This window comes from Seriola dumerili, unplaced genomic scaffold, assembly GCF_002260705.1.
Source record: "Seriola dumerili isolate Sdu_G_001 unplaced genomic scaffold, Sdu_1.0 BDQW01001389.1, whole genome shotgun sequence".
Classification (NCBI taxonomy): domain Eukaryota; kingdom Metazoa; phylum Chordata; class Actinopteri; order Carangiformes; family Carangidae; genus Seriola; species Seriola dumerili.
In genome coordinates, this window is record NW_019175644.1 from 843,919 (window position 1) to 866,019 (window position 22,101).

The following is a 22,101-nucleotide window of genomic DNA, read 5'->3' on the forward strand; positions in this document are numbered from 1 at the left end:
AAAAAAAACATTATATTTTCCATTTCAAATAATTTTTGCAGTAAATCCCCTCTTGATGTATATTTTTACACAAAAAGGTGGAAATAAAATTTCTCAAACAAGTTATTTGTCTACTCTAAATGTGGATTCTCTTAATATCATAATTTATTCAATACAGTCATGTTAATGGCTCACTGATTATGTTTTGTCTTTCCGGTTAATATGTCGTGTTATGATTTGGTTTTCTTGTAGAAAACCGAGAACAAAGGTAAACATTGACTGATCACAATGTGACCTATTCACCAATGGAGTGCTTCTTTACATTATTGGGAGTAAATTTACGCAGTATTAGCTAAAGGTTTTGGTCACAAATCTTTTTGAAAGCCCTTCATTATCATCCTTATATAACTGACAAATTATCTTGCAAAGTAGGAAGAAATTATTTTTGCTACTTTTATTTTATACCATTTCATTAAATTAACTGTAGAGCTAAGCATCTCGACATACACTGGAACAGCACTTTACACTATCACAGTGCTTCGTATTTGCTTATTACAAAGGGAAATAAAATCAAGTATTAGCCGTATAAAACTAAATAGTTTAATGCGAGGAGGCATGAAGAATAGCATGGCTGCTAGCCCTAGGCTATGTTTAGATGGTTCACTAATTAATGCAAAATCCCTCTTAATATGCAGCTCATTCCTCCATCTTCAGTAAGGAATTCATTGACTCACATACAGAGCTAAATTGGGCTGCGGGAGAATGCTGACAGGGATCTATGGTTTGGATCAGAGCCTTGATGCTGTGGCATGTGGCCACCATCAACAGAATTACATTCCCGGCTTATGGCTGTGGAGCATGTCACTGTCACTCTGTCGACCCTTATCTTGCGTTTCTCGCCGAATGCATGGCAGAGGTCCTGGTCACTCTGAAGTGGCACGGGAATGTCAGGGTCATAACGTGACCTGTCGTAGACACCTGCTGAAATGATCGAGTCCACATTCCCCAACAGTCTTTAATTGATATAATCAGTGGACTTGAGCCACTGGCTTTCTAGTCAACATGTGAAAAATAGTTGAATATAAATCAATAATGCATTTGTATTTTATTTTTTTTATTTTCATTGGTCAACCAGGAGAGCAACCAGAATATTGTATACTCTGCTAGTTTTGTATCTTTAATGGATGAGCAACAGCATTATATACATGATCACAATGATGTGTGATCAGCATCGGATATATGTGATGTCTCAGGTAAAGAATTACAGTTGGACAGAGATTACAGAGGCACACGGGCAGTTACAGATCCCAGAGTCTGTAATGCTTTCAGTTAAAGCGGATGAGCTTATGAGATTTTCAGCACCCACTCCACAACTGGCCTCTATAAAAGCATTAAAGGCAGTGTTTTTTTTTTTTTACTTTTATTATACCACAAATATAACAGAAATACTTGATAGTGATGGTCAAATTCAACAGTGCTTTATTGGCATGACAGTTTGAAAAACAATGTTGCCAAAGCATCAAAATACACACATAAATATATGTAAATATATATATATATATTATAGCTTATAGGAAGTGACAGCACATCTTTCTCATGTCACTTCTTGATGATGGAAAGTGCAGGAAAGTCTCACACTTGGATGGCAGCTGTCTTCATGGTATCCAGATAAAAATAGCTTAGTCCAGACCACCCCTCCCCCAACCCCATTCTCTGTCCCCCACCCCCACCCCCCGCAGTGAGTGATGATTAGCAACTCTTGAGCGCATCATACTCGTGCTTTTCTGACATGTTCATCATCTCCACATGTGGCACTGGGCTCCCCAGTGTGTGCATCTTTTGGGTCTTATGGCATTTTTATAAACAGTGTGCTGCTCCTGCATTGTGTGAGGTGAGTGTTATCCAGACCATTTGTGGTCTGAAAGCTGCTCTGAAAGAGCATGTTACAATTTTGCCTAATGGGTAATTTTGTCTGCACAGATAATCCAAATCCAATAATCCACTAACAGACGAGGGAGACCTCGCTCCCTGTTTCTCTTCTCTCTGGACACTGTGCTGACTTGGTGGTGCACTGCGGATCACGGCCTCCCTCTAGAACGACCCCTATGGATAGCCAGTGGACCACGCTGTTGTGAATAGGTTGAAAGACTGAACAATATTTCTTTAAATTCTTACAAAAGAAGAATAATAAACATTAAGTGAAGTCAAAAGGAGACATATTTCAGAGGTTTTCAGTAAATTGAAGTTGAAGTTAGAATTTTTGATGCCAGTAATTTAATTCCATAAATCTGCATACTAATACTGGACTCCTTAGTCCACACAATAATTCAATTAATTAGATATATCCATTACCAAGTTTTGCTTTGGCATATAAAATATTTTTCATCTGATTTAAGTCACTTGTGAAAGAGGTTGTTTTCAGAAGCCAAGCAAGCCAGCAAGTGATAACTTAGCCATAATCTTGCATCGTCATATTAAATATTACTTAATTTTTTTTTCGTATAAAATAGTTGTCAGAGTTTCATATTGGACAATGCAGGGCAGTGCCTGCACGGAATACTTTCCATATTAGCAATGTCACATTTCGCTTTGACACAGTGCTGTGAGTACTGCTACCATTGAAGGAACAATCTCTTAGTTGTGATTTTGCTACAAAGCCAATGTTAGCATTAACAGCTGTTTACTTACCAATCGACGTCAATGTTAACTCTTGTTTTGCTTTAATTTCTGTGACCTCTCATTCTGACGTTAGCACGCTAGCCAGCTAGCCCCCTTCCGGCCCAACCGTCAGTCGATACCAAGTCGCTATAGCGTCCAGTCTGCTCTGAAGAAGTAGTGCTGCTCAGAGAGCGTGTTATAACCTCTTGTCTTTTAAATGCAACAATGGCTGAAGCTCTTGGCAAGACTGGTAAGTAAACAGCTGTTCATGCTAACAGTGGCTATGTAGCAATAGCAAACTTACAAATAGCTCCTTTAAGTTGCAGAATGTAAGGTCCTCATCAGCAAGCATGCTAGTATTCGTGCTTAAATGCTAAGCACAGCTTTGAGCATTGTAGCAGCACTGACATGAAAATAATGCGTGATAAATAACATCGAAGCCACTATGCCAGTAAGTCCATCCCAACATCCCAAGCTTTAATTACCTACCTGCCTCAGTTCTTCCTCCTCTTTCACTCTCTCTCCCTCTCTGTCTTTAACTCACTCGCGGGGATTATGCAGTTCGGTTATCCTGATACTTCAAAGGAGCTTTATACTGAAAGTTTTAATTTCCGTCAAACTCCATTTAGTCTTCCAAGTATACACAAAGTGCCCCTGCAAAAGAGGTCGGTTCTCCCTTTTCTGTTGTTAAATGTGACACAGCATAAACAGGTGCATGCAACAGCAATATCAACACTTACTTTGCATGTGAATGGATTACAGAGAATGGGCTTAAAGTCTTATCTTATAGACTTGATCATGGATGTCAGGAATTATCACAGATGTCAGGAGTAAGGCTTTGAGCATCACCAGAGTCGTAGAGCTGCTGAGGTTTTCTGAAGGACGCAGTTCTTAGAAGCCTTTAATGAAAACGAAATACACCTGCTTAGGCAACAACTACTCTTTCTACTGTTCTTATGAAAAGTATTTAATTCTGTTAATCCCGAAATCTGCTACTCCTTTCCCATTATTCAAATGTTAACATCAGGGAACATCTAAAATGACACAAGCAGCATCAGGAGAGGGGAAACAGGTGCAAACATGTGGACGGATATCAGGTATCTGCCAACGTTACCTTTGATCCAGCCATAATAACTGAGAATACAAGACACCAGATATATCGATATGCAGACACAGGAAAGCTTATACTAGTAGGTAAATGATTTTGCATTTATCAACACACCTACACTACTGTGTTCTCTCATTACGGAAAGTATTCAGTCGGCTGCTCCTCACTGTTATCATAATGAGTTCTTTATCACCGGCAGCACTTTCTTTTTTTTCAAGCTGCTTGTGCCTCTGATGTTAGAAGTCCTTCTCCGTTTACACTGAAGTGCACTTGAGTTTGGCCCCTTACCTTGGCCACAAAGGCTGTTTTTCTTTTAAAGTCAGAGCTGAGCCACAGCCAGCTTCCCTGCAGCATCACCTCTGAATTTCCCACTCAGGTGAGAATTTTCTGCTTCTGCAGCACTGGAATCCAGTTTAAGCAGACGCTTTGGTCCCGATTGTCATCCTGGTTTCATCTGCTTTGTCAGAACTGATCCCAAGAGTAATTATACTGTCAGCTAATCCAGATTCTTGAAGCATAAATTGATTGCAGGGATTTTTATGTAATTTCATGAAGTCGGTTTTGTAGCAGAGGACATGGTTAGCTCATTATTTCATCAATATCCATTTGAGAGTGTTTCACTTTGAGCTTGAGTCTCAGTCAACACTTACTTGTAGTTAATTCTCTCATTTGCTGAATCTAGGACTTTCCCCTTTTCACTAAGCAAGCATCTTAAATTTGAATGCATATTAAGCACTGCTGCTGTCAGCAGATGTGTTGTACTGGCTAAATTTGGGGTGCATAAATTGGCTAAATCCATATCCCCCTGTAATTTTTTTTTTTTTTTTTTTTTTGGATTAACATTAAAATGTAAAGGACTGTTGCAAGTGATTCATCACACACGTATGATCTATTTAGACATTGTCATGTTTGTCATACAGCTCTCCGGTCTGTTATGACAACACTGTCAACTCAAGACCCTGTAGCCTGTTATCATCATAGGTTAAAGTGCATGATATCTGTGTTACTGTATGTGTAACACCCACACATGCTCACACGCACACAAAGAGAGATATAGAGTTCATTGTCAACATCTGCATGCTTTGATCTTTGTAATATGTTTATTTTATTTAGCCAAATTATCAGTCACTAATGGCTTTCTGGTCAATGAGGATAAGCATACAGTAGGGATCACAGGCCATGTGCTCGCTAAGCTTTTGCATTAATTATATCCAAACATGCTTATTTGCAAATACTGTAATGTCAGAGTATACCGGCAGCCTTGGGTTCTCATCCAGTCTATCATCATTTCTTGGCTTTAGCTTAATAAACACCTATGGATGATATATTGTTTCTATTTTGTAGTATGCTTGAACAATCTGATTATTCCTATATTTGAATTGTATATCAATAACTGAAATAAAATGCAAATGATTGAACACTAAATTTTAATATCTAATAACTGAAAGTCTCCCATAGAAGAAAAACCCTTATAAATGATTTAATAACATTTATACCTTCAGAAATTATGATTAATAGAAAGTGAAGAACCCATGATGATTTATCAATGTATTACCAGCTGCATAGAAAGGTTAAATACCAGCTAATAGTATTTTTAACAACCTGGCAAGCCAAAATGTGTTCTTATCAATGGCCTCTAACTGATCTATAAGATTAGCTTAGAACCATGAGAATAACCATTAATAAAGCCATTAGTTACAGCTTACAAACCCTCAGTTAGAATTTGACACATTTTTGTTAGAGCTTGTTAATAAATGGAGGTGCTACACATGACACAGTGGTGTGGAATGACAAGACATGACAGTTGAACAGACACATGGATTCAGTTTAAGAAAAGTGGCGTCAAAGAATGTCTCACACATCGTCTTTAATGCCGTCACTCACGATGAAATGTTTTAATGTAAACCACGTGAGATGTTCGAGTGTAAAGAGAGAAATTATGAAACAAAAGGGGACTAAGTAGTTTTATTAATGTGAGTGAAGGCATTAATATTCAGAGTAATTAATTATGGATCAGATGAGCACTGGTCAGATGATGTGCTCAGTTTAACTTCTCATAAAGTAGTTCAGCTTATAGTTGTGTAAAGGCTGTAGATGCTTCCCCTCAGGAGCGGCTTGTGATGTCTGGGTTTATTACAAAAGCCTTTGGCAGAGTGTGGGAGGTGTGGGATCCAGCTACATCACATGCCGTAATTACACAAATGGCAATTAAAGGTTGCCCATAAGTACCCCTGCCCCAGCTTGCGGGATGTTCATTGTTTAATGGCTGTCATTAATTTAAATGGAAAATTGCATTATATTGAATAGTGAACAGTTATTGTCAAAGCTCAGTCTGGCAGTCCAGATGTAGCACTGTCCATGCTGTTTAATCAATCTCTTATATAACTGTAGGGGTTGCAAAGTTACTGCCTGGCTGAAGTGTAGCAATGATTTATCTGCGTTGCTACAGTAATACGTTGAAATACGTTACATAATATTGTCTGCAGATTTGAAAAGTCTTTAAAAAGTGTTGATTCAATTTCCTCAAAATGGTCCTAAAAGATATCAAATAATGTAGTTTAGTCTTTTCCTCTGCTAATTGCAGGCTGAGGCATTGCAGTCATTGCTGCTAGTTACACTATACTCATTGTTATATAATGGACAAGTGTTCACCCATTTTCTGCCAGCTATCCAGGTTGAGGTTGCATTAATTTAATCAATTATATCATAAAAATTATTGTTATACACTGCTGCAAAAGTGTGATATTATGATAAAAAATAATTCTAGCCAATGTCATATCTCCTGGTTTTCCATTATACCTTCATACTTTGGCCGCTGTGTTTGTAAAATGGGTATAAAATTGCATTATATGTGGTATGAAAAGGGTCTTGAAAAGTTTTAAAATCAACTTGGTGAACCGTGCAGAAACCCTGTGCCTGATATTATCAATAGGGATCTCAAATCTTGTGACTGAAGGGAAATATGTTGTGGAACAGAAATCTTTCATTGTTCCTTCCTATATTAATTTGTCCTGTTTGTGTTGACTGAGAATCCGACAGGCCAAACAGGATATTACATCCCATGATGTATACAGGGCTTCATTGCTCTCATATCATTTCACATAGACATAAATAACACAGTGCCGTCACAAAATATTCATTCCTTGACTTTAACCACACTGCATAAAAATGATAATATGCAGCTTACTTTTCATTAAGTACATGTTTTCACCATTTTTCATTGATAGGTTTCAACAATTTTCCAATATTAATGCATCCACACAAGTACGTCATTGAATTCTACATAGACCTGAGGTTCCCAGCGGGCTGAGGGCTCACTCTGTTTTCACTTACAACTTTAAATGTGGGTGACAATTGTTCTCCCATCTTTGCAAGTCCTGCTCCAGATTACAAGGTTGCATAGAGGTTTATCCTGGTAAAGATGAAAGTCTCATTGAGGCAAGCCAGTAGATTTCTGTGGATCAGTGACTAATAGGCCCCATTATTGTCTGGTACGCCTGCTGCTGGTACGTTCCTAGGGGTCGTATCTGAGGTTAGAGACTTGTTTAGGTTGGAGGACTCGTTTTAAAGAATGATCGAGAGCTATTGCGATTCCTTTAACAGTGGCACCCTGCAAGTATTAATAGTAATGTCTTGTGCCAAAGATACAGTGGTGTAGTGATTATTTGGTATTACAAATAGGGACAGGTGGATGTATGCAGGGAGACACTGCAACATACTCGCCGACTCTGAGCCATGTAAATATAGCTGTGAATGTGCAGCTCAGGAATGTGACAAGGATAGCATAGACAGTAGAGGCTGCAGGTCTGGAAATGAATCCAACAAGTAGACATATGCAAGCTGTAGGATTCAGCCACGTTGTATGACCAACAATTTTGAGCAAAACAGCCATTAAAACAAAGTATATTATCACTTAAGACCACCCTCCCTCTCTTTCATTGTTATCACAGTGTTTTCACAGTTCTCATTAGAGCCACCAGCGGCTAAATCCCTAGCTTGTCTTAAAATTTTTGAGTCAATGTCCTCCATTATATCTTCAGCGATTCTCTGAGCTGGTACTGAGAGAGAAAATATCAGCTCCTTGCTTATGCTGGTAGACTAGAGATTAATTTTAAGCCTTTACCTACGTGCTTAATGTGGTAATATTATATACCAAGTGATGAACAGAAAATTAAGGAACTCGCCAGAACACTTTGCAATCCTCTGAGAACTCCGTAGAGAGTTATAATGGAGGTGCAGTGCAGAAGGGGTGGAAAAAAGACTCCTCTGCTATCATCGCTGTTCAGCATACCTGTGTACCCTTCTTGCATTTCAATTAGTTGATTCAGATGCATACATTTTGATTCCTTTGACCAAATGATTGCATGCTGGTGGGAAGGGAAGAGTTTCCAAAGCCACAGAGAGTTAGTTATTGCTCCATTGTGCCTAATCTTATGTGATGTAGCCCTGATTCTCAGAATTTAATCTGCCTGATAACACTTTATCCCCTTTGATAAGACAATCCATATAAATTTGACAGATCAGGGTCACACATATTAACTGTCAATTTCAACTTTAGAACATATGAAAGGAAAGGATAAGGCTGCGGATACATTTTTCTTGTCAACAAATCCCACAAAAAGACCAAAACCAACAATGAATTGATTCAACATTATGATGCCCATGGGCAGTGTAGTTTAATCATGTCAATCCCCCACGCTGTCAATCCTCACTAGCACACCAAATGTGTATTAATCCACAGATGAAAATAGTTCCCATCAAATGCGATATTCCTGATTGAGTGACATTTGCTAAAACTTAGTGCCTAGCTGTTTTAGGAAATCACTGAACACTTTTTATAAAGGAAACTACATGTTAGTGACCAATTTTGAAATATTTATATGCCACAGATGGGATAGGGATGTCAAAAAGTACAGACAGATATGAACACATTGTTCATTTTAGTCTTTTCAAGTTGGGGTTTATTGACTAAAAATAATAAAAAAAAAATAGAATATTGCCATCTTTATATCCTTAAATGGAAACAATTTTAATATATATACTTTATGGGTTTCAAGTAATAGAGTCAATTCCTCACTGGTAGAGCAATAATCTAAACATAGTCACTTTAGTGACTAAATTGTCTCTTTGCCTGATTCTTCTCGTATCCTCTCTTGATTTTACCCAGGTTTCTTCACTCTACCATTCTTTGCTGTATCATCTTTTATCCCTTTCAATCACTGCCATTAACAAAAAAAGAGGCATATATAGAGCAGTTACATCCAGTCTGATGCTATAGAAATCTCTTGACTGACTGTGACATACAGTACATCATGTGCTCAGCAGTGTATGTGTAGCCTCGGGGAGCATCATATGCGTGAAGGCTTTCAAGCTTTTTCAATTCAGCACTTGAGACAACATTTCTTTGTCCTGACTCAGAGAGTATATGGTCCTTTTTAATTTGTGCAAATTCAAAGAACACAGAGCCCTACATGTCTGGAGAGAGAAAACCAGAGGTTCAGAGGTGTAGAGATGTAACTTGTAGATACATACAGTACATTAAGGGAGGAAATGTGATGTGTATCTACCAGACAGCAAAGGAAACTCGTTGGTTTCAGTCTGGACTCAGACCAATACAGTGGGCTATACTGATTAAAAAAAAAAATTTCACTTATGAATGGAAAGATATTCCAAGACTTTAGAAATAACCTGATAATATTAACTGTGAACATATATGACTTTACCTCAGAAAAGTATGTATATATGTCCATATTTAAGATGAAAAGAAAAGGACAGACGACATGTAACATTTGTACATTTTATTCATTCATGAAAAAAACCTTTTTTATATATTTTTTCAGGGTTTGTTTCCCCAGTGTTGTGCATTTCACAGTTTTAAATATCTGCCAGAACTGACCCATTTTCAAGTATTGGTGTAAAAGTCAAAGCTGAACACAAGAACACATACTGCTTTAACTATTTCAGTGCTGTATTTCCAGACAACAAACCAAACAAAATGAGAAACATACACAGTTGCTCATAGTATTGTATGTACTACATTTGGGGTTGTATTATAATACTGTATTATGTTATTTAATTTCTGAAAATTAGGAGAACAGCAACATGAACCCGACATGTGGAACATCAATTTTTCTTTTTCACGGGATAAAACCAATAGTAAAAGCCAGGAAATGAAGGCAGATGGTCCTGAGTGTGAAGTTGGGATGTTTTATTGGTATAAAAAAGGGATGTCTCAAAGAGGGTTAAATAACTCCATAAGGAGCTGAAGCAAAGGTAGCAGCCCTCAGAAGATCTGTGTTGGTGTGGGTTTAGGAGAGGAGGCTTTTGATCGCTTGGCACAGCCGTACAAGCACAAAACACTACAACAAATAATGTCCCACATGGCTACATTTGCATTTGTGATGTTTCTCTGGAAATACAAATATGCTAATTTAATTATCAAAAACAACTGAAAACAGGCCTATTATTAAGTGCCAAGAGGTTTTTGAATTAACAATATTATACTGCATAGATTTGGCTTTGTCCAATTTTGGCACTCTTTGTCCTCCATACAGCAAACAAACAATGTGCAGTTTTGTTTTTCTGTGGCTTAGCTAAGGAAGCACATAAAGCATTTATGAAGTCTGTCTGCGTTGTGAAGATAAAATACACATCATTAACACAAAGTCAACAGATTCAGACACACACCGAGAAGACAATTAGTGCCCTTTTCCTAACATCAAACGCCGTTGATAGTTGACAGGCACCCACTCAGTGACTTCAGTACTTCAATTTCTTTTTTCATATAAAAATGTCATCGCTCTTGTTTATCAACAAAAGAGATACATATATCATTTCCTGTTTATTAGTAGAAAGGTGTGTCTGTGCATATGGCTTCGTAGCATGTGTTCAGACGGTCCACGTGCATGGCTGATAAATGAGTTCACACTGCCAATGTGACACTGCTGTGACAATCAGATACCACACCAGGCCTGCTCCTTTCCCCTTAGGGTGTTTGTGTGTGTGTGTGTGTGTTTGTGAGGGGAAGCTCTGTCCCTGTTTTATGACAAGGGCGTAACCTTTCCTGCAGTGTGCGTGCGTGCGTGCGTGCACATGTGCGTGTGTGTCTGTGTGTGAGAGAGAGAGAGAATCATGACTCAACAACAGCAGAAGTGCATCAGTGAAACTCCTCATCCTCCCTAAATCCCTCCAATGGGATTTAACACAGACATGACCACACACACACACACACACACACACACACACACACACACACACCCCTTGCGAATGCGGGCCTCTGCGTGTCAAGGTTTAATTACATTACATGTAGTCCAGCTTGAATACTATCCACGGTTTCCGCAGGTCATCGTAAGACATTACGAGGCAGTCCACGCTACAAATGTCCCCACACTAGGGCAGGTGAAAGGTCATTGAGTTCTTAACATGAGCCCCAGTTTTTCTAAATGGATTCAGTTTGTTGTCACCTTCATATTTATTCCCCTCAGGGCCACTCGACTGTCCACAGTTTAGTTTAGGAATGTGGTGGCTCCTCTCACATGGACACGTTGCCACCCCTGACCTTTGCTATTTGACCTCACTTAAACCTCACCCATGACTCTAGCTGGCCCTTGCGTCCACAGCACGACTCGGCACAGTTCAGTCCATCTAGGGCATGTAAGTGTGTCACTGCAGATCTAATTATGACGGCAGTCCCCCAACTAGCCTCTTACTTCTCTTCTCCTTCTCCCATCACTACGACACCCTGGGACTCGGCCCAGGGCAGAGGCCATCGCGGTTACGAATGAACCGAGTTGAGCAGCGGTGTCTGATGAAGCCATGTATGGGCTTACAATGTAATTCTAATATCAACTGAGCCTTTTGCTAGCTAATTCTCCAAAGAAAGTAAGGCTGTCATTCTAGTGAACTAGCATACCATTAGATTTAAACTGGAAACCATTTCACACATGGTTAAGTAAATGTTTAAACGTTTTGGACGTTACAATGTTGTTATCTTCAGATGGATGTGAGAATGGTATTAATCTTCTTTTCTAACCCTCGGCAAGAGAGAAAATAAGCATATTTCCCAAAATGTTGAATATTTCTTTAAGGTTTTAGTAAAAATCTTAAAACCACATGCAGGCTCTGCCGAGTTAAGCCACACAATAATTCTGTTTTGTAATGGTAAAACAGACAGAATATCCTAAAAGACACAAAGAAATGTGATCTGAACCAAGTGTGAAGGGTGAATGCTTTGTTCAGTCAGTAGTAAAGAGATGCTAATACACTGAAACAGCAGCCTACAAATCTTTGTGAAATACATGAGCAGATCAGACTTGCATGCAAATTTCCCTCTTTTTTTTTTTCTTTTTTCTTTGGTTGGAGGCAAAACACAGGGACTTGGTGAGCACAGTGAACTTGCAAAAATGTTTGTAGCTTCTGTAAACTACAAAGCTCTGAAAGCCTCTGAAAAAACTGGCCATTAACAGAACAAACTCACAGAGCTCATTAGCAGATTTAAAAAAAGAGTTTTCATTTTTGCGGCTGAAGCCATGCTCAAAGATTAACATTTAAATGGGCATTATTTCATTTAATGTTGGTATTTAGCTGACCAGAGCTGTTTGTTTATGCGTGTGTATGCGTCGGTCTCACATTTGCTGGCGGTAAAATAAAGAGACGAGCCACACATTTCTGCAGCAGGAGCTACAACTGGCAAAGCAGGGAAGTGGGTCATCTATATGCCAACCGAGCAGTTGGGATCAAACTTGCATGCCTCCTGCTCTGCTTTTCAGCCTCGACAACAGATAAAAAGTGAGAGAAAGAAGAGGGGAAGGCAGGAGAGGAGTGAGAGGAGAGATTAAATATTGTAGAAATTAAATATAGAAAGAAAGTGGATGTTACTGATTTAAAGGAAGGCAACAATAATAAATACAATGTGTAATGATGAGTGAGTGTGTCAGATGAGTGGATGACAAAAACAGGGCATAGGTATCCTGCTGTTCTTGTACTCCAGTTATTAAAAGTTATTCCCCTTTTCTGACTGCTTATTAATTTAAAGTATTGATTGTTCAACGTGAGCAACGCAAACACTTGCTCACTGTGGCAAGACAGAGTAGGCAAGACAGGATGGATGACAAAAGAGAAGGGAAGGAAGTGTAAGAGGGGCCCTGAGATGAAGTGATACAGAGAAAGGAAAACTTGACGAACTTCTGACGTCGAATGCTACGGCCGCCATTAAATAGAATAAAGTTAATGAAATGAGGTTAACTTTGCTTTTGAGTACCTTTTGCTCAAGTTGTTGTTGGAAGTAGAGTTTCATGTGCTTAGTGCTATTGACAAGGGTTGGCTCAACTGGTGTTCTCTGTATGTCCGTCTGCACAGAGCATCTCTTCTGTTGCATAATGCACTTGAAACACAACTAGTTAGCCTGGTTGTATAACTGTGTCTACACATAATGCTGGTTGTACTTGTGAGACAATACATTTGTCAAGTAAATGCAACTGAACATAAAAAAAAGCCTAAATTTCAGACCCAGTTCTTCTTCTGTGGTGTCACTCATGTCCTAAACCCACACATGCCAGCAACAACAGTCTGGAAGAGAGGGGACAAATGAGCAAAATACTGCATTGCACTTTGTTTAAGGCTAAAAAGTTTGCAGTGGAAAGCGATGTAAACTTAAGGCAGCATGGATTGAATGTCTTGCATGTTTTAAAAACAAAACAAACTAAAATCTAGTATGTCACCCAATGCAATTTGCCATGTAAAGCACATGACAACAACAACAACAAACAAAATAAAATGCACTCTCTCCAAACCCATAAATAAAAACACAACTGTATATGTACACAACATTTGTGCATATCCATGTAGTAGCAGACATGGTCATGTAAATACTCCACCCACACTCACAAACCTCGTATCACTCGACCCAAAGAGCCAAAATATAAAATATAAAATTAAAAAAACTAAACAAAGAAATACCCTTGTTTATTATTTTTGCAATGACTTCATTTAGCACAGTGAGGCCCGACCCAGTTTGAAGGTAGAATGGTTGCAGTTTGTTCACTCCAGTTTTAAAAGTACTGTATGTTTAACTAGCCTCCGCCCTCATAGCAACAGCTGGTCTTTTTTTTTTTTTTTTTTTTTTTTTTTTTCAGAGAGCTGGTTTCATTTGTCTCTGTCTGTTTTTCTCTCTGAGTAGTTTTAAAATGTAAGAGAGGAGAGTAAGGAGGCAAAAACGGAAGAAAACGTATGTCAAAGAAAGGTTAAAGCAGTGAGAGCTGGTGAAGAGCAGGAACGGAAGAAAGAGAACAAATAAGAGATGATACTGTTAAAGTATCCAAGGCCAGTCTGGTCAGTGAAACAGGTCAGTATTTGGGTGGGATGACCACCACGGGGTCACCATTCTTTGGCCGCCACATCAGCACCTGGGCGTCATTGGCATTGGGCTTGACCATGGCGTTAGCAGGGATGGGCTCATTCTTGCCCAGGATTTGGGGCTGTTCCTGGGCCACGGGCTCGTTCAGAATGGCCCTGTGACCCAGAGGCTTTTCTGGGTCCACTTTGATGTGAAGCCGCATCCTCCAGCGGATTGTCTGCAGGACGAGCGTCTCTGAGGTGGCCTGGTTGATCGCCACCAGCCAGGTCGTAAAGCTCTGGTCGCGGTGGATGCTGCTAAGCTGAGGCACATTGCTGTCACTGACCGGCACGCCCCAGGTCACGCTGGGGTAGAAATTGTCGTTCATACTGACGGTGAACTTGCTGTCCTTCTTGGTGGGGCCTACGACAGTGCAGGTCTCCGTGGTGTTGCCGTACCATGGGTAGTTGACGCCATCCGAGTCACTGATGGCTTGGATCTTGCCGTCACGCAGGTCGGGGAGCTCCCAACTCGACCTGGAAGTTGACAGGAATCATCAGAAATAGGATCTTTAGGTCATAGTTTTGGTCATGTTACAATAACATTTTATTAATTGAACCAGGAAGCTCTCTGTAAACTGGCATGGATGTTCTCTTTTCTTTTCCAAATACCTTATATGTGCCTTGACCTGTCTGTCTTCTTTTTAGTGATACCAACACAAATTTTTTTAAAAACTACAAAAATAAGACCCAAGTTGTAATAAACTTGAATTATCCTGAAGGTTTAGCTCTTACACAATAAACCATACCACAGGATTCCTCGTGTAAAAAGCTCTCCTGTCTAATGCTTTCTGTATAAATATCTGTGCATTTGCATCTCGGTAATCTCCCTCCTGATATATCACTGTCTGTCCAACAACACATGACAGATGCAAGAAGTTCATTCAAAGCCTCACAGTTGGCTCTTTCTACCAAATTTGAAACAGCTGAGGAAAAATACAATACAACTATAAAATATTGTGACACGCACAGCGGGCGACGCTGAACGGCTTAAGTGACCTGGTACCTCTAGTCTGTCCACATATTGATTTTCTGCCTGCAGCAGGAAAAAGATTACCTTTTTTTCCCTGAAGCTGAGGACCAGCAGAACAGAGGAGATAACAGTGTGATCACAGCCACATGACTTACTGTCTGCTTGGCCTGGCCTCACATTGTGATTTATGCATTCACCCAGGGGGTGAGATTAGCATGTCAGGCATGATATCAGCTGGCCCTTGTGTGTGTGTGCGCGTGTGTGCGCGTGTGCGAATGTGTGAGTGCGAATGTGTGAGTGCACGTGTATGCATATGTACTTCTTTTTTTTTTTTCTCTGAAAAATCACTTAATCCTCTCAACCAATGCCTCCAAAACAATTTGCAGCAATCCATTCTGTCAGTGGCATAAACTCAGGTAACTCCAATACAATGCAAAACAGTTTGATAGCAATATCCAGCTTTTAACTGTATAGACAATATGGCCTCACAAGCACATTGTACTCATAAACATGTAATTATTTTCCTTCATTAGGTGGTATTTTCCATCAAAAGTTAAACACCTAAATGTCATTTTTTTTTGGCAGAAAAACTGAGACTTGGTCCTGTACATGAATTGCTCTGAAATTGTCATGGAAAAAAAAAAACTACATCAAACCCAGAACAAATCAGTAAGTGTAAATGGAAAGGAGGGTAGACTGCACACACCCATTGAATAACTTTGATCATGACTGGGGAAAACAATGCAGAGATATGGCTCACTTCCTGTTTGACATAACCAAATGGTCTGCAGTATGTGGTGTGAGTATTTGTGACAGAACCACAGAGATGTTAAAAAATGAATTCACTTCTTAAAAAAAAAAAAAAAGCAAAAGAAAAAGTGTCTCCCAAGCATGTCAGTTATTGTAAATGTTGCATGCACCCTAGTACAGTGATTCCCAGCAAGGGGGTACTAAAAATTGAAAAATTGAAACTAAATTTAAAACAATAAGTATATATCCACATATGGATATATACTATACTGAGTCAGCTGAGTAATGGATAAATCGTTGAAATAGAGCTGAAAGTGACAGATAAACTGTAAAATGGCTTAGAATATCATAATAATAAGCTAAAATTAGCGGCTACATAGATGACATAGATAGTGAAGTAGTTAAAAGTAATGGATGAATTGCTAAAGTAGATACCTAAAAGTAACAAACAGTTGAAACAGTTAAAATAAAGTAATGGATGAATATTCGAAAAAAATCTATAGCTTCTGCCACTAGTAGTACAAATGCAAGTGTGACCAAATCAACTTAAACGCTGACAGTTCAATTGTATGGAAAAATAAGTTTGTGTTATATGTTTTATGTAGTTAAGTAATATTGTAACTAAATTGACCATATCAGGAACATGATTGTGTTGAACCTGAGTTAATCTCAAGGCCAATAAAAAGGCTGGGAGCCACTGCTGTAGTACATGGTTGCAACTATTTCCTGTTCAGCTATGACTTTAACCTCCAGTTACAATAAGCCCTGTGCTCTACACATCAAAACTGAGAGCTCTTTAGCAAACAATTAACTAAGGCAATATCATCTTAAGCCAAAAACAATATGTGATATTTGAAATATTAAAGCCTTAGGCCTGTTAACTACACAAAGGGTTATTAGAAGTTTGCAAACAGCTCTGTTGAGAAATGGTGTGTCTTACTGAGAGAGTTTGATCATGACTGAAGCAGAAGCAGAAGCAATGTGGAAACACGGCTAATTTCCTGTCTCTGCAGCTGTGTTGCCATATTCATTTGCATGTTAAGGGCAAGTGGTTCGGAGTAACAAAATTCTGTTGATAAGGCATAATAAAGACTCAAGAGATTAAATCAAGTTTCAAGTACAAATGAAGAAATAAGGTGCCAATGCAATCAGTTACCCAATTACAGCATGCTTTATCCTCACCACCAGTGATTTTTTTGTTTGTACAGACTACAACATTACCACACTGCCCTACTAAGTTTTTATTTTTGGCACCTTTAAAGTTTTAGGGCAACATAGCAGGCCTCACCTAATCACAACACACATTGGTATGTGCATCAACATGTGTGCATGCCTTTTTATAAATACACACATACTGTCCAAACCTACAAAACTGTACCTCTGTGAAGCTGCTCTAAAAGACAGGGGCAGGAGGGGATACGATGAATGTGTCCAGAATCCTGAGCACATCATCCAAAGCCACCCGAGAAATCATCCACATTACCATCCTCATCTGTTCTGTCTGATTACGGCACACTTAAGTTTTATTACCATCAAAGAAACTACTTAGTATGAGAGTATGAGCAGCAGCGAGAACAGCCTCATCTCTTGCATCCTAAGAGTGACTTCAAAAATGAACATCAAGAATAAATGGCCTTGATGCACTCGTGAAGTTCTGTCATTATCTGCCTTTGCTAGGAAGAAAATTTTAATGACTTGAAAAGAATTGAATATGATAATGTATGAAATACATTGTAGAGCGCGTGAGCTACAGGGGCAGACAAAATAATGTAAACACAGCACGAAGAGGGGAGTTGCCTGTGCAAACACTTTTGCAAAGGTGGGTGGGTGCATTCCAACACCCCTATATACAGTGTAGTACTATATATAAACTGTATCTGTTACGTCCATGTTGGTTATTTCCAACTTGAGATCACGCTTCTTCTTTGTCACTGTGGTTTGTCTGCATCCACCATAATGCTGACATGATTTTTGAGAATCTCTCCATTTTATGTTTGGTTGCTGTAATTTGGGCGTTTCCTGCCAATAGAACTATGTCAGTTGTCTCATTTAGCCATAAAGCACATTATCATATATCATATCATATCATGTACTTCTTACCATTGCTCTTTAATAGCTGACAAATTCTGCTCAGCGGCATTTAAGCTAATGTGACCCTTTTGAAGCAGCTTTTGTAATTTCAGAATTTAAGACATTTAAAGTGATGAGTTTGTGTTATTTTGGATTGTTAGTACTTTGTGAGATCTTTAAAAGAATCTCTTTAGAGCTGTAATGATTAGTTATTAGAAAATTAATCGGCCACCATTTGCTGGTTCCAGCTTCTTAAATCGGAGGATTTTTGTTTTTTCTCTGTTTTATATCATAGTAAACTGAATATCTTTTGGTTTTGTACTCCTGGTTGATGATAAAGAAAGACATTTTTAGTACAATTTAGAAACACTTTATAGACTAAATGATTAATTAAAAAAAAAAAAAAGATCAGCAAACTAATCGAAAAATTAAAATATTCATTAGTTACAACCTTAAATCTTTCACAACTGATAAAATTAGAAGAAATGCATTATATTGACTCTCTGTTTCTTCTACTGTGAGCACAGTCAAGTACAGTAGACTAGAAATTAGTGACCGTGTCCAGTTCTAAGTTTTAGGCTTCAAAATGGGGAGCTACTCGTTTATATTATGTTTCCTGATTGAATGTTTTTCTGTGTTTCTCTATATGGAAACAGTCATCATTAACTACAAAGACAGAAGAGCATAACAATTCAATTTCAGCAAGCTAGAAGAGTAAATATTCACAATACAATAGTGCAGCTTGGATGAAAGGGGCAACGATTGTAAACACAAATGCATTTTACCAAACACATCGATCAGACTGGACTTTTGGGGGTTCTCTCACTTTCTCACCTTCTCACCCTCTCTCTCACACCGACACACACACACACACACACACACACACATATGTGGGGCCGTAAAGGGGTGGGGGTGTAGGGGAGGGGACTGGGTCTCTAATCTTAGACGTGCAGAACTCTAACATCCTCTGCTGCAGTGCCTACAGATAAAGCTTATTCTGGGTGCACGTCGGCTTGTGGTTTGCCCACTACGGGATATAAGATATGCAACTTGTATAACATATGTATGTAGGGAAAAAAAGCAACAGAGAAAGTGAAACAGACCAGTTAACTATCACTCAGTGTTATGAGCCTTTTTTAAAGCTGCATTTGTTGGTGTTTGTCTTTAACCACTGATGCAAAATAACTGTATTGACAAGCGGGAGGGATCTGACAGGTCATAGCAATTATTTTCCATCACAATGTCCTACTCCCATATCTGTCAGGTTTTGAAGTACTTTGTAGCCTGCAGCCACAGGCCCACATGCTGCAGACAGCTGAGCTACTGATTGAATTAAAGTGCACTTACAGACAAGTCCATTTATCTTCATTCTCTGTAAATATTATCTTCCTGACAACAGATGTTAATGCCTAATATTTTGCATACACAGCACACAGTGATGCTGGGAAACCCAAATGCAACCAAGTTTCACTACTCAATAATATTTCCACTTTAGAGTCATTTTAGCATTACTTGCAATACAAAAAACAGGAACTCCAACACTCACAATCCAGCCCAGGAAAGTACGCTGATATAAAGCTTCTCTTTTGGTGGTTGGAACTGACTCTTTGAAACGATTCTTTATTTCGAAATAAGTGGCTAATTTACTTAAGAGTAGGTTTCTTTTCCTTGAGGTGACACTGGCTAAATTTTTTATCTGCATAGCTGAATATCAGCAACTATAGGAGGCTTAAAATTCAAACTTGTATTCTCCATAATTTTTAGATAAAACACTTTTCAACTACTGTTTCAAACAGCGTTGGATGGTATATTTAACATATTCTTAAAAGTGTTAGCTAGCTTTGAACTATTAGTTTAGCAACTTTAACTTAATGGACAACTTTTTTGGTAAACAATCATGTAATATTTCTTCTCAAATGGCAGGCATTGCTGCTTGCTCTTTGCCATTTGAGACAGTAAACTGTCGGTCAGACAGAACAACACATGTAGGGATGTCACTCTGGGCTCTGTGAAGTCGTTAATGGCATTTTTTCACGTTTTTGACATTTGTATCCCAACATTAATTGGTTAATAGGAAAGTAATTGGCAGATACTAATTGTTAGTTGCAGTCCTAATACATGTATGTGAGAATTAAGATGATAGCCTGAAGGATTCCAGTAAAAAAACTCAGAGGCTAACATAAAAATATGATGAATAATTTTTAGGCAAACCTTTTTTTACTTGTATGTTACTTCATAGAGAGTATCAAAGGGCTTCATTCCAGCGTTGGGGTTCAGTACCTCAAACATTAAACCTCTGGGGGAGTCTAAACCCAATGTTCTCAACACATGCTCATCACCTAACAATGATGATCAACGTCTTTACATACAGTAAAAAGGGCCCATGATACTCACATCCCTTTGTTTCCATAAGTATTGTAGAACTCCATGTGATTACACGCTTGAATCCAGCCGATGGTCCATGTCTCTTGCCCGGCCACTGGCGGCACCAGGACCTGGGCATGAGCTCGGAAGTGCGGTGTCCGGTAGCGCAGGACCACGCTGTTTGATTCGTCGATGCTGGTGGGGTTGTTATCGATGCAAGTGTTCACCTCCAGGACGATGATACTGTCTCGGAAACTCTTGGGCTTACACCTGATACTCTGGATACAGCCCATTGCATTAAACAGCAACACAATCCACAACAACGTCCAGAGGTCTGGGGGAGAAGAAAGACGCATGGAAACAGCAAGAAAATCACCACAGTTGGATCCTCATCATGTTTCCCTCAACCAAAAAAAAAAAAAAAAGAAAAGCTTACCAGAATGAAAAGTGTTTATGTACAGAGGACTGTCTCATAAAAAAGCCATGCATCTTTGATCCAAAACTACTTTCAGAAAAGAAGAGGAAGAAGAAGAAGACCGGCTTAGAAAGTCTTTGTATTCGTAGAGCGCATGCTTTCCGGTGCGTAAACCCAACTTCAGCAAACAAGCGCAGGTGCAATACCGTTCCTTATCCGTGCATTGATGTTTTCATGCTGTCAAGATACAAGCCATTGCCTCTTATATGTGCTCTATTACAAAAAGACTTGACCATCTGGCAAACATGCATCCATTGGAAAGTTGCGCGTAAAAGGTTCAGGTTAATTATGAGCTAAATAATTAACAAAAACTACTAGTGTTACCTCTTAGTGTCGTATTGTCTTTTGTGTGATTCTTTATTTCATTAGAGGCTAATCCCCGGACTATCATCTAATGGTTAAAGCTCTATAGACATCCAGCTGGTGACAAATCTTACTTGAAAAAATGTTAAGCCGGACAGTTTTTAACGATAAATGGCAGGTCAGATTGAATAGAGCTGCCTAGTGTGCATTTAATCCGCAACAGCCTCAATTTAAAAAAAAAAAAAGAGGGGAAAAAAGTGTAATTAACGATTCATCAGCGTTACTGGACGTTATATTTTACGTCAATACAACATGTGTGGATTAAAGGTTCATGTTGTGCAACTGCATGAATTGTGGTCTATTTTTAACCGACAAAAACAACATGCAAAAAAAAAAAGAAGAAGAAAAAGAAGAAGTCTACCTATAAAACAGTTCACTGGAAAGTCTCCAGTGTCTTCAGCAGGGCGAAATCCTGGAGAAAATTCAGAGTGAACAGCGGCTCTCACAGTTTCTCGGTCAGAGAGGTAATTCCTTTATCTCCTTCACGCCGGCTCCCGTTATTTCTCCCCCAAGTCTATCGCCGAAAAATTATTATTTCACCGTCCCACAGGGAGAGGTAGCATTTCCACAAGCACTGAGATCTAGTCGAGCACCGTAACATCCAGAGGACACCGCCGGGTCAACTTTAGCACCCATTTCACCGGATCCATTCTAAACATTTAAAAATAAATAAATATGAAAAAACAACATAGCGGCTCTCTATGGAGAACTGCCAGCACATAGTCACACACAGGGCGAGCGAGCCGGCAGCCGCGCGGTCCTCTCTGTGATGGGATGCAGTTCAGCCTAAATTCCTGCACAGGCTGTCATTTCTCCGAGCTCGTCCCATCGCTGCCACGGCAGGTTCACCCCGCTACGCATTGGTCTATTTCAGCTGCCTGGGAAGCAGCTCTATAAGTATCTTTGACACGACACTTCCGCCCCGAGCTGCGAGCATGCTGGGAAATGTAGGCAGTAATGTTTGTGTGA

At 39.2% G+C, this 22,101-nt stretch overlaps 1 protein-coding gene across 5 annotated transcripts; it reads right to left on the bottom strand.

Annotated features, from left to right (window-relative positions):
- Positions 1–13,877: 13,877 nt before the first annotated feature.
- On the bottom strand, positions 13,878–21,980 carry fam78a (family with sequence similarity 78 member A). Of its 5 annotated transcripts, none has more exons than XM_022768058.1 (4): positions 21,494–21,980; positions 20,731–20,796; positions 20,325–20,628; positions 13,878–14,614 (listed from the first exon to the last, which is right to left on the bottom strand). In XM_022768058.1, exons 3-4 carry the CDS (start codon positions 20,585–20,587, stop codon positions 14,089–14,091), a joined length of 789 nt encoding a protein of 262 aa, XP_022623779.1. In that variant the 5' UTR covers positions 20,588–20,628; positions 20,731–20,796; positions 21,494–21,980; the 3' UTR covers positions 13,878–14,088. The 5 variants fall into 5 exon arrangements, with proteins under 5 accessions (XP_022623779.1, XP_022623780.1, XP_022623781.1 ...); XM_022768059.1 differs by having other exon boundaries at positions 20,731–20,946; XM_022768060.1 differs by lacking the exon at positions 20,731–20,796.
- Positions 21,981–22,101: the final 121 nt, after the last annotated feature.